Genomic DNA, 11,901 nt, shown 5'->3' on the forward strand with positions numbered 1-11,901 from the left:
CAACCACGACCCACTTGATGTAACCTGAGGATATTGCCTCCGGGTCGTGATTATGCACAGTTTAATTAGATAGATATTTTTAGGGGCTTAATTAGATAGATCTGAATTGTAATATATTTGACAAAAAAATTAGGTTCTATTTATTCTTTTCTTGGATTACGATTAAACTAAAACCTTCGCTGATTAATGTTTAAAGAAAACCTTATCTAGGTTCTATTTGTTCTTTTTTGGATTAAGGTTAAACTAAAACATTCGCTAATTAACGTTTTAAAAAAACCTTATCCGAGTAGATCTGAACAGTTATAATTTGGACCCACTAAATCAACGGGGTCTATTTTCAAATTTTCTCTAATTAACGTGGGAATTTCTTGGAAGTGCCTAATTAGTATAAGTATAGATATAGATGGCGGGCACCAAACACCGTGGCGAGCGGTGGAAAGGGCCCGCCATTGCTGCACAAAATTTCTGTGACGGGCGGTGGTGATAGCGCTCCACTGTAGATGGGCTACCACTGGCGGGCAGTGGTGATTGCCCACCAGTGAAGATGGGCTACCACTGGCGTGCGGCCGCCCGCCACTGTTTTTTTTGAAGGAGAATCAATTAATATCGCGAAGATACCAATTACACCCAGTCTCTGCACCAACAAGATGTCACAAAGACATCCAGGATGCACACAACCAAAGGAGAAAATTAAAAGAAAGGAAAAAAAGAATGATCTTGCCACAGCGGTCGGCTCCTCTCAACAGCAGCACACATACCACCACCTAATACAACAACCGAAATACATAAAAGGTCTCCAAAAACAATGCCTCCAAGAAGGAAACAGTGCACAAGTGCCGTCGTTGCCCGATCCAAAATCTTGGGTTTTCATCCTGGAGAAAGGCCGCACTCTCAAAACAATCCCTCTAGCAAGGCAATCGCCAGACACAACCAATGAAGATCAGACCTTAGGTTTTCACCGGTACTCGAGGAGTACCACCAAAACTGAAATCCGCCAGTGCTGCCACCCCCACTTATCACTGCTACTCCCGAGACTTATCTGACACCTGGCTGACTCCATCGCCACCAAGGCTCCGTCCGTCTAGTTGATCCTCCTATCACGACCACCATGACCTTCTCCATCATTTTCTCCACCATGGAAATCAAGAAGCCGACATGTCCCAAGGTATCATCAACCAATAGAGCTTCGCACCATGCCCTCAGAACCTCGTAGGCAGATATGGACGTGCACGACTAGATTCTGTCCGATCCAGATATCCTGGGCAAAATCTCCAGCACCAGTTTCGGAACACGTCGGTGACTAGATTGAGGAGGACCGATCTTGGAGGACGTTTCCATGAAGCAAAAAGAGTACGAGGACCACCACCATAAGCATCATGGTAGTAGGCCACCATGGTGTCCAGCAGCATGCAGCACACATGTCCGCAGACTTGTACGGGCAAAGATCCAAACTAGCACGGCTTGAGGACGTGCGCCGACCGCGCCGCAACACCATGCGGTCACGAGCGACCAACTTGCTGCCGACCAAGAGCAGCCCCACCGATGGACGAGGAAGATGCCGTCGGGATCTCGCGGAGCTGCCCAGATCTCAGCAGCTGCCGCGAGATGAGATGCCCGGCCGCCGCCGTCATAGGATCCCGTGCGAGCTTTGCCGATGGTCCCCTCAGGCAGCGGGAAGATGAGGGGAAGGAGAGGCGGGCTCAGGAGTCATCGACGGTGGCGTTTCCCCCATGTAGCCAGATCGGGGCGACGCGGGGCGTGTCGCCAGATAGGGGCCGCCCGCCACTGTTGGCATATTAGTAGTGGCAGAGAGGCAGTTGCGGGCGCCCCTGAGAGCCTTGCTCGCCGCTACTAGGCTTTTTGAACTAAAGATGAGGACAACACCATGACCTAAAGACGAGGACAACACCAACTGAAACTGCATATCCAAACTTCATTGAAACCTGGCAGCGGTTACCTTCCCTTCTTCTGATCCTGCTTACTACTTATTGTCAAATGCATGGTAATTATGATAAAAGGCAAACAACAAAGATGCCACATCTAATAGTTGCCAAGGCCTAAATGACTTAGTAAACGAGTAATGTTGAATAAAGCTGATAAAGGAATCCTAGTCTTTTCTTTTCTTTGCTAGGATAATGAAGGCCGACGGGGTTATATAATTGTAATTTACGAACTAGGTCATACATTATTGAATTTTTTTTATAAAAGGAGTAATATTTAAAAAAAAATCTTTAGGTCATGGGATGTGAGGAATGGGTAGAGGATTTTCCCCAGCTGGTTATTTTTCCCTGGAGCGGTGTAGAGAGAGTTTTGGATCTGTCTGCTTAGATGGTGTAAACTTTTTTAGCCGTGTGATTGTTTATTTGCTGGATTTTCCCAGCAATTTCTTCTCCACGGAAATTGGTAAAGCTATCCTCATAATTCAGTCACTGTATTTCTTGATTATTCTGTTATTCATTTTATTTTTACTGTTGCATATGGACTGTGTGCTTGTGAATTGTTGCAATTAGCTATGATGGGAACACACCATTTGCGCATAGATATGCTCATGTTTGCTCTCTTGATCCTGGTTATTTTTTGCTTAATGACCGACTGCTTGGTAAATTGTTGGATAGAGTTTGTTATCGTCACAATGCCAATACAGAGAGACTAGAGTGCTCCAAGTAGGCTAGCAGTTACTTTTTTTAATGCAATTGTCAGTGGTTGTTGCCCGTGTGTTGTATCAAATCTCGTAGCTAGTGTCCACTACCGGGAAAGGGCTTATAGGTGAACTCAAATTAGTGCCGGGCGAAGCCGGACACCCGCCACAACTAATTTTGAAAACCAGCAGCGGCGGGTGACAGGGCGCACCGCCAGTGCTGGTGGTGTAGCAGTGGCGGGCGCGCCCGAATGACCGCCATAGCTGGACTAGCAAAATTTGCTAGCGTGTTGAAACCTGCCACTAGCGGGCGTTGCTACCCACCCGCCACTGCTACTTCGTCTTAGAGTGGCGGTCATGGAATACACCCAGTACAAACATAGTGGGATGACCCTCTCAAATTTTTTATTTTCCATATCAAGATGTTTGCAATGCGGGCAACAAAGGTACTCGTCACTTCCACAATGCAGTCACCCACGCAAAAAAATAATAATCAAGAAGTCAGGAGTGGCGGGCATCCTGTATAGCCCGCCACAGAACTTTACCGCCTTTTTTGCTTGCCCGAAATTCAGTTAATGCCGCGAAAATAACAAACCAACTCTAAAAGTTGTCAAATTATAGAGCGGGGCTTCTGGTGACGTATATTACAGATGGAAAAAAAATTCAAGTCCAAAATATGTTATAAAATTGAGTTATGTGTGTGAGGTGGCCATTTTGAAAGTCTATACACTTGGTGGGAGAGTGTCCTGTTTGCACACGTTATGCATCCGGTTATGAATTGAGTCATCAGCCATGGAGGAATCACGAACAATCTAATATCAATGAAAAATACATATGCAGGAAGCAAAATTAACAGCCTGGACCCTGGAGAGGTAAATAGAGAAGTAACCGGGGATTAATATAAGAGATGCAGGCTCATGTCCGAGGTCATTAACGCCATCGAAGGGAAGGTGCTCCTGGATGGCACAGTGCGCTGGCTGGATCGTGACGCACATGTGCCCTACTCCAAGGGGCGGGTGGAGTAAAGCCGGGGCACCAGCGCCGTTACCTTATGGAGTTTTCTTACTTGGTCTTGTTCTGTTACAGCACTTCTCAAATGCTGGGTTTTCATGTCCAATCATGCAAAGTCCATCTGACCACACTTCGTGAGACCAATCAATACAGACTTCGACAGAATCATAGCCATGTGCAAAAATCTGCAGGTGTCTTTTGATTTTTTTTGTGAGAGTTAAAAAGCTTTGTAGTTATTAACAGGATGATCAAGGGGATTTCTCTTCAGTGAGCATGGACACTGCTGTGGCGATCCGGACACTAGAAGCAACATACAAATCATCGGCTGAAGCTGCTGCTGTTGAATCCATGATTGCAAAATTGATTGACAAGGTACTACTGCTCTACACCCTAGGGTAATGAAAATCCCATCTATGTCACCCATTCCACAAACACACAACTGATACTTTAGATTGAGAAATTGGACACTGCAATATCCATGATAGTGAATAAACTATTATCTACATGGTGTGATGCACGAAGGTCCTTACTTGAAAAGTAAAGGCAAAGCAGTGATGCAGCGAGAATTGGGATTCTCACTTGGAGATCATTGCGAGTTATGTCAAGAGAATGGAAGTACTTCTGGAGCAGGCTTGCCTTGTATATGCTGCTTGCCCTGTATTTATCGATATTGGTCATTCATTGTCATCTGTAGTGGTCAGTGTCACTGCAGTATTACATTTCAATTTACTAGATATTTTTATTCTCAAGTAATTAACTGCATTTATGATTTGATGATGCTCAAAGGTCACATTGTTTTGACAGGTTAGGATTTCTGCGATATTTGTGTTTGTTTCATTTCTTGTCCTTCTGAGTGTTTGCGAAGTGCCTGCTCATATTGATGAGATCAAGGTCGGGTTTTTCTTCTTTAAAATGGAATTGCAACATTATGGCCACTTCCTTCCTAATAGTTTTAATTGTAGAATAATTTCAACGCGGATTCTGTTGGTGAAAACAATAAGCACCAAAATCATATGAACATCAGGTATGTTTGTAACATAATGCTCCCTCCTATGCAGATATATTCCCATGAGGATTCAAACCGGCATTATGGGACATTGGTTTTCCTACTAGGCCACTTCCTATCCAGCGTCTCCTTCCTATTTCTGGTGTCCATTTCGTCGTCGTTGGTTTTCTACTCCCTGATTGGCCTCAGGAATGAGTTCAGCTTCCTTATGTACTTTATAATCACCATCTTTATGTGCCTATTGGCGAACGAAGCGCTCATGATGATTGTTGCGTACATCTGGCTTGAGACTTACAAGTGCATCTTAACCTTGATTTGCTTATATGTGAGCTTCCATCTTGGTCTTCTTTCAAGTGGGCACACATATTGAATGAACCAACATTATTAAATAACCGTGGCTACTTCAAGTTATCATGATGCTGGTGGCAGGGTATTTTCGGATCCAAGACGCAATACCAGCGCCCGTGTGGAACTATCCGATGTCCTACATTTCATTCCAGACATATGCTGTCCAGGTAAGTTATATATGGCCATCTTATGTAACCTACATAAACCCTATGCTCATCTTGCTTTTACCGGATCAGGCGTGCTAACAAGCAATGCTGCTGCAGGGCTTGGTCCAGAACGAGTATGTCAGTACATCATTTGCAGTCGGGGCCACGAGGACGATACCCGGCGTGCAGGCTGTCCGAGGCTTGTATGGCATATCATCGTCGACGGGTGCCAAGTGGATGAATCTCCTTGTTTTGTTCCTGATGGCGATCGGCTACTGGGTCGTCTTGTATGTTTTGCTTCGTCTAGATGTGAGGAGACATGAGAGGCTTGGCAGGTGCTCCTGCTGGCCCAGCATCCACACCATTGCAGCTCCAAAGTGAGTTAGCCCTGAGCCACCGAGTGTGCTGATGTTGTAAGAAGGCTTTGTGTGTGTGTGTGTGTGTGTGTGTGTGTGTGTGTGTGTTTGGGTGTGTGACTGTTCATATGCATGTATACATGTGTGATAGCTTCCTAGGTAGGCATATCTGACGCATCCAAAGTAGAAGAGAAACATGAGGAGAATTGGGGTAACATATATACTGTATTTATCATGGTTAATTTGAGAATTGAAGAAATGAACCATGATTTGGTGATTTACTCTCTTGTCCATTCCTTTTTGGTACTCAGCATTGCTTCCTTTGTTGTCTTGTTGTCTCTCACACGTTTGATCTTCCTGGTTGGATCTGACTACATTGAAGGTCGAGTAGCGATCCTCTCTCGAAGGTGTTTTCTTCAAGTGTTGTAGATGATAGGGCTCGGCGCGTGCTGGGTTGTGCCAACATGCATTTCCATGTCAGTAGATTTGTGACATTGTAGACGATGTTGAATGTAGTTATTCATGCCTGAGATGAAGCTTGGCATAGTAGTCATTGAGCAATAACAGATTGTCTCTTCTCCTTAAATTTGTTCGTGCTTATAAATGTTGTTGGAGACGGTGGATAACTGAGTCAAGATATGAAGTGCATAAAAAAGTCAAGATATGAAAGGTTCTAACTGTGTAGGTGGAGAACAATCTCACCGGAGGATGATCTCAGAGGTGTCGGTGACATACACGATCAATAAAAGATGAGAAAATGCCATCCCAAATGAAAAATAAATCCATATATATAGACGAGGGGATCGTGACACTTCCACTTCAACCAAGAACCTAGTCTACACTAGTATAAAAGTTACGAGTTGCTGAAATCCAAACGATCTCAACCATCCGACACAATTAAAGCCAAGGACTCATGATGAATTTATTAAAAAGGTAAAAATGATGACACATGTGCAACCTAGTTTCCTGAAATCAGCAAATGATAGGAAACCTAGTGTATTGCCATACGCTTCCGCTAATCGACTATAGCGAGTTCAGTCTTTTATTTCTTCTTCTTGAGCGGAATGAGTTTGATCTTGTTGTTTGGCAGATTCCTCCGCACGCCCCTGAAAAACTTGACAAACGGATCGACAGAAGCATCACCATCTCGGTGTATGGTTTCAGTAAGCCTAAGGTTGTTGCACTTGAAACGCGCCATGCCCTTGGAATATGATTGGCGGCATTTCATCACCTCCTTTGTAGATTGGAAATCCGAGACCTGTTGAGCAGTGCAATGTTACGAGTATATTTTGGAATGGAATGCCAATATATTACGGAATGTTTCAAGTTATGGTAATTAGTTGTTGATGGAAGAAGTAGCAGCAGCACCTTGCAATGTCGCAAAGTGAGCTTCTGCAGGTTAGGCGAGTTGTACAGGTATTTGCGCAGCCCGAGGAAGTCGTCGTTGATACGGCACCCATCTAGAGAAAAGCTTGTCAGGTTCTCAAACTTGAATATAGGAAGATCCTCATGACTCCCAAAGAACAGCAACTGAAAACAAAAAACCCTACATGCACTCGTCTTATACTACTTTAAAAGAACGAAATAGCTGGCGAAAATCAAAATTCGAAGTAAAGGGCTCACAAGATCACTAGTTATTGACGAGACGACGCTTAAAAACTCGGAGATCGGGAGATTGGCCAGGACTTTCCTCCCTGCCGGCTGTTGTTCGGTCGTTCCTGCCGTATGCCTTCGTGCTCGGCTGCTCGCCTGCTCCTACCCTCCTGAATCTTGAAAAGGATCTACAACGTAGGAAGTTGGAACGGAGTTGCTGGATAGGAGATTCTTGAGCAAGGAAAGGTAGGAGGATTGGAGGAAGCCTAACCTGCCGTGGCGAGGGCCACCAGTGCCACACAGGAACAGACGAAGAGACGCCTCGTCGCTTCGCTCCTCTCCGTGAATCGAATAGATCAATCGTTGTTTTGTTTTTCTTTTTGATTTTGAGGGGAAGATTGCCACAATCGCTGGACGAGGCAGTTCCAGATCGGGGGGCTGCTCCAGGTTGCCAGTTGCCAGGCCGAGCGTCTCACAAGCCCAATAGGTTAGATATTTTTCCAGAGGCCCAAAAGATTAGATGAGAAGTAGATTTGGAGGCCCCAGAAACGGGGGGTCTGTGCGGGTGCACAGGTCACACCCCCCCGGGGTCGGGCCTGAATACAAGACGTTGGTCTGGTTCAAGTTAAGGCAATTTCGCTCGTCACTGTTTGCGATAATGTGAGGCGTCTTGATCAGGGGGAAATAAAGGTTGAATTAGAATTATAATTTTCTGCTGTGCCAAAATACACAGTGCATGCTTGGATGTTGGAGAAAGAAAGAAAATAATTCCTACGCATACACGTTTGATCAAGGCATGTGTCAACTAGGTTGTTTCTTTTGGTTGCCACGTCCACAACAAGAGTATACAAGTACATGATACCTTTTGATTGAGACTAACGGAAGAATCCTAATTGGTTACTACTTCTCATGATCAAGGCCATAGGAGATTTATGTGTTCGTGCGCTGGTTTAAATGGTGAGATTTGCTGTCCTTGAGAAACATTGGATGGGGGCTTCCAGGAAATTATGTTTAATTACTTTAAGTATTTAAATTTCAATGATTACTTGCTAATTTAAAGGTTGTGAGCAGATTTACTTCCTTTGGTGTTGGTCGAGAGTGAGAGATAACGAAGTTTTTGTTTGGTCAACTTATTAGGCAAGTTTGAGTCGGCTAGCTGTACTGGTATATATAGTCATGGTACCCTCTTTGTAAAAGCAGGTTATATTTAGGATTTTAGACAACATCGTGTATCGTAAATGGAGCGGCCGTCTTCGGGTGTCGCTGTTATTTATTTTGTATAAATTTTCGGTGTGGAAGTTACACGTGGCTCGAGGTCTATCGTTTCCGACGGGTTGCGTGCTGGTTACGTCTACTTTGGCGGGAGGTTCTTCATGTGTCGAGGGATTGTCCGTTGGTTGTCCTTACCCCATCTTCCGGTTACATGTACTGCTCGCGTAATTGGGAGATTTTATCAGCCGAATTCAGAGGAGTACATTGTATCGTGAAAGATCGGGCCAAATCAATAGCACGACGAGGTTGTGCTTTCCTGAGTTGGTATTCAGACCAAAGGTTGTTCACGGTAAAATTGTTTTCTTTCAGTTACGATCGATATTTTTATTTATCATGAGAAAATATTGTAGTTTGCAAATGGTGATAGCGATGGAGAAGGATCTATTGCGTGCCTTGCCTTGGTACCAATGCTTTATGCGTGTGCGTGTCGGACCAGCTAGTTGTGCCATGTTAATTAATTGCTATTCCAGTATGAATTTTGTGAGTAAGACTGTAGTTGATGCCTTGAACTTGCCGTTGATTGAACATTCACAACCATATGAGTTTTGGTTGATGGACAAGTTTGATCAAGATCATGCATCCCGTCGAAGTAGTTTCCCTTTATGCGGATATGGTGATCTAGTCGTGTGTGATGTGCTTCCTATGCATATGCATGTGAGTTCTATACTGTTGGGAAAACCCTGGACAGACTTGAGACAATTAAGTTATCATTATGATGATGAATTTTCTTTGGTATGGAAGGGTCGACTTATACTACTTGACTCATATACCCTGGAGCGATACAAGGAAGATCGCCAAAGACGTGATCATGCTCTGGAAGCAATTGATGTGAAGGTACTCAATGACCAAGAGAAAGCAGACGTGGACATTCAACATGCAGAATTTTTGGCATCGATAGTTTCTGCGGATGCATATGCTGAGACGATATACTTGACACCGAGGAGGGTTTCGTTTCAGGGAGGAGAGGATGATATGGCAAACACTAGATCTATTTGTACCGTCGACCACCATTACATACAAGAAGTTGGTCTGGTTTAAGTTAAGGCCGTTTCGCTCGTCACTGTTTGCGATAACATGAGGCGTATTGATCAGGAGAAAATGAAGGTTGAATTAGAATCACAATTTACTTCTTTGCCAAAATACACAATGCATGCTTGGATATTAGGAAAGGAAGAAAATAATTCCAACATATACCGTTTGATCAAAGCATGTGTCAACTTGGTTGTTTCTTTTGGTTGCCATGTCCACAACAAGACTATACTACATGGACATGATACCTTTTGATTGAGACTACCGAAAGTATCCTAATTGTTTACTACTTCTCAGGATCAAGGCCACAGGAGATATATGTGTAGGTGAGCAGGTCTAAATGGTGGGTTTTGCTGTCCTTGAGAAACGTTGGATGGGGGCTGCCAGGAAATTGTGTTTAATTACTTTAAGTATTGAAATTGTAAGGATTACTTGCTAAGTTAAAGCTTGTGATCATATTTACTTCCTTAGGTATTTTTCCGGAGTGTTGATTCATTTCCATTCCGACAAATTTGGGGCGCTCGATATGTCCTATTTTTAGCAAAGGTCATACCGGATTTTTCTGTGAATTTAAGCATGACTTGTGCTAGAATATGTAGGAAATATCGAGTCCCCAGATTTGCTAGAAAGAGAATTAAACGACATTTTGAGTTGACTTTATGCACTAGGGGAAGGAGGAGTAGCAACCATCACCGACTGTCGCAATATCAGAGAGGGAGTGCCCACCATATATGTGAGATGAGAGTTTAGGAAGGAAGACTCGACAGACCAAAAGTTAACCCGTTGTATATTGATTAATAGCGATGTGTGTGTTGAGTTTCCTGGTAGTTGCCTTCGATCGATTTTCAATTAATTAATGTTTCAACTATGAACATAGGAAATGTCTGACGAAGAAAAGGATTTCGGTAAGTGCGAATACTGCGAAGACGAGCGCGGCCCGTGCGACAGGCCTCACCTAGTTGGTGGTAGGCACTTCAGCATCAAGATGGATGAGACCTTCGAAGTGGATACAGTAAGTCATAACAAGAAGTAGCGTCATTATGTTTCATGGCTTGAGGATCTTGATACTGTCATTATGTTTCATGGCTTGAGGATCTTGATACTGTCAAGAAAAAAAAATTCCTGGACATTAAAATATTACTACTCAAAACGTGCGGCCACTAGCGTGCGTATTGAACTACGGTCACATCTATTTAGGAAAGATGGTAAGATTTTTACTATTTGTCCTCAGTGCATCTTTTGCAAACATTATTTTTCAGGCTAAATTTCATTTCTAAGTATGTTACTATGATATTCTTCAATAGGGACTCCTGATGATAGTTGTGCCTCAATGGATCGAGCATAAAGTTCGCATGACAATGGTTAGCTTACGGCCAAGACATCATACATTGCACTTTAGTGCATTTAAGATTTCTCGAAGCGAGCAAGTCTTAATAGTCAAAGACTGGAGCAAAATTGTGAAGGATTGCAGCAGAGAAGTACTAGGGGGCAGCAATCAGAAGCACGGCCCACAATTAGGAGACATGTTCATCTGCATGCTCTAGTATGATGAAGCAGGAGTGCTACACATGTTCTATGCTATTTTACCTGAGAGAGAGCAGCAGGAGTGAGTAGCTAGCTAGAATGAGTTTGAAGATGATGATGTGCTACACTATGACTATGATGATTAAATAGCTAGTGTTGGTGGTAATCACTATGATGATTGTTATTAGCTAGTGTTGGTGGCGATTAGATAGCTACACCATGACTATGATGATTAAATAGTGTTGGTGGTAATGACTATGATGATTATTAGCTAGTGTTGTTGGTGATGATATGATGCAAGAGTTTTTATATTAATATGATGATGATGATGATGAGTTATTATATCATTGGGTGAAAGAACCGCAGATTAGTTTCAAGTTAATCCATGAATTGGTCACTTAGGATCCATTCACTTGAAACTAATCCGCGGGTCTTTCATCTAGTGATTTAATAACTCATTATAATGTAAAAACAATCTCTAAATTGCTACTGTATGAAAAATAGTATAAAGCTGTATGAATACGACATAAAATAATAAAGAAATAGAATACGGAATAATAGTAGTAGCGCGGGCAGTGAGACGCGCTACTAGTAATTACCAGTACCGTAGTTTGCTGGAAGCGCTACTACTAAGTTGATATAACAGTAGCGCGGGTGTGCAGACGCTACTGCTAACCTTTAGCTGTAGCGCCGTAGCAGTAGCGCGGCTCCCCGCGCTACTGCTAGGCCAAAAACCCGCGCTACTGCTAGGCTTTTCCCTAGTAGTGCTTTTTTGTATTGTCTTCCATTAAACCTCATCATTTATTAGTGTTTTTTGTAATACAGTCTTCAATACTAGATACCTAATAGATGAAAAGAACAATAAAATTAACTATACGATTTTAAAACAACGAAATAGTTGGCGAAAATCACAAATCAAAGTAAAGGGCTCACAGGATCACTGGTTATTGGCGCGACGACGCTTTAAAACTCGGAGAT

General features: G+C 43.2%; 1 protein-coding gene and 1 long non-coding RNA gene across 2 annotated transcripts; one reads left to right on the forward strand and one right to left on the reverse strand.

The window, feature by feature from the left end:
* Positions 1–1,542: 1,542 nt before the first annotated feature.
* LOC123126244 (ABC transporter G family member 3-like) lies at positions 1,543–5,530 on the forward strand. The gene is made up of 6 exons (XM_044546616.1): positions 1,543–1,756; positions 3,479–3,510; positions 3,893–4,021; positions 4,454–4,540; positions 4,708–4,980; positions 5,267–5,530. Exons 1-6 carry the CDS (start codon positions 1,543–1,545, stop codon positions 5,528–5,530), a joined length of 999 nt encoding a protein of 332 aa, XP_044402551.1.
* A 733-nt stretch (positions 5,531–6,263) lies between these two features.
* Positions 6,264–6,963, reverse strand: LOC123126245 (uncharacterized). The gene is made up of 2 exons (XR_006461615.1): positions 6,874–6,963; positions 6,264–6,763 (listed from the first exon to the last, which is right to left on the reverse strand). It is a non-coding gene; the product is annotated as an uncharacterized lncRNA (long non-coding RNA).
* Positions 6,964–11,901: the final 4,938 nt, after the last annotated feature.

This window comes from Triticum aestivum, chromosome 5D (assembly GCF_018294505.1).
Source record: "Triticum aestivum cultivar Chinese Spring chromosome 5D, IWGSC CS RefSeq v2.1, whole genome shotgun sequence".
Classification (NCBI taxonomy): Eukaryota; Viridiplantae; Streptophyta; class Magnoliopsida; order Poales; family Poaceae; genus Triticum; species Triticum aestivum.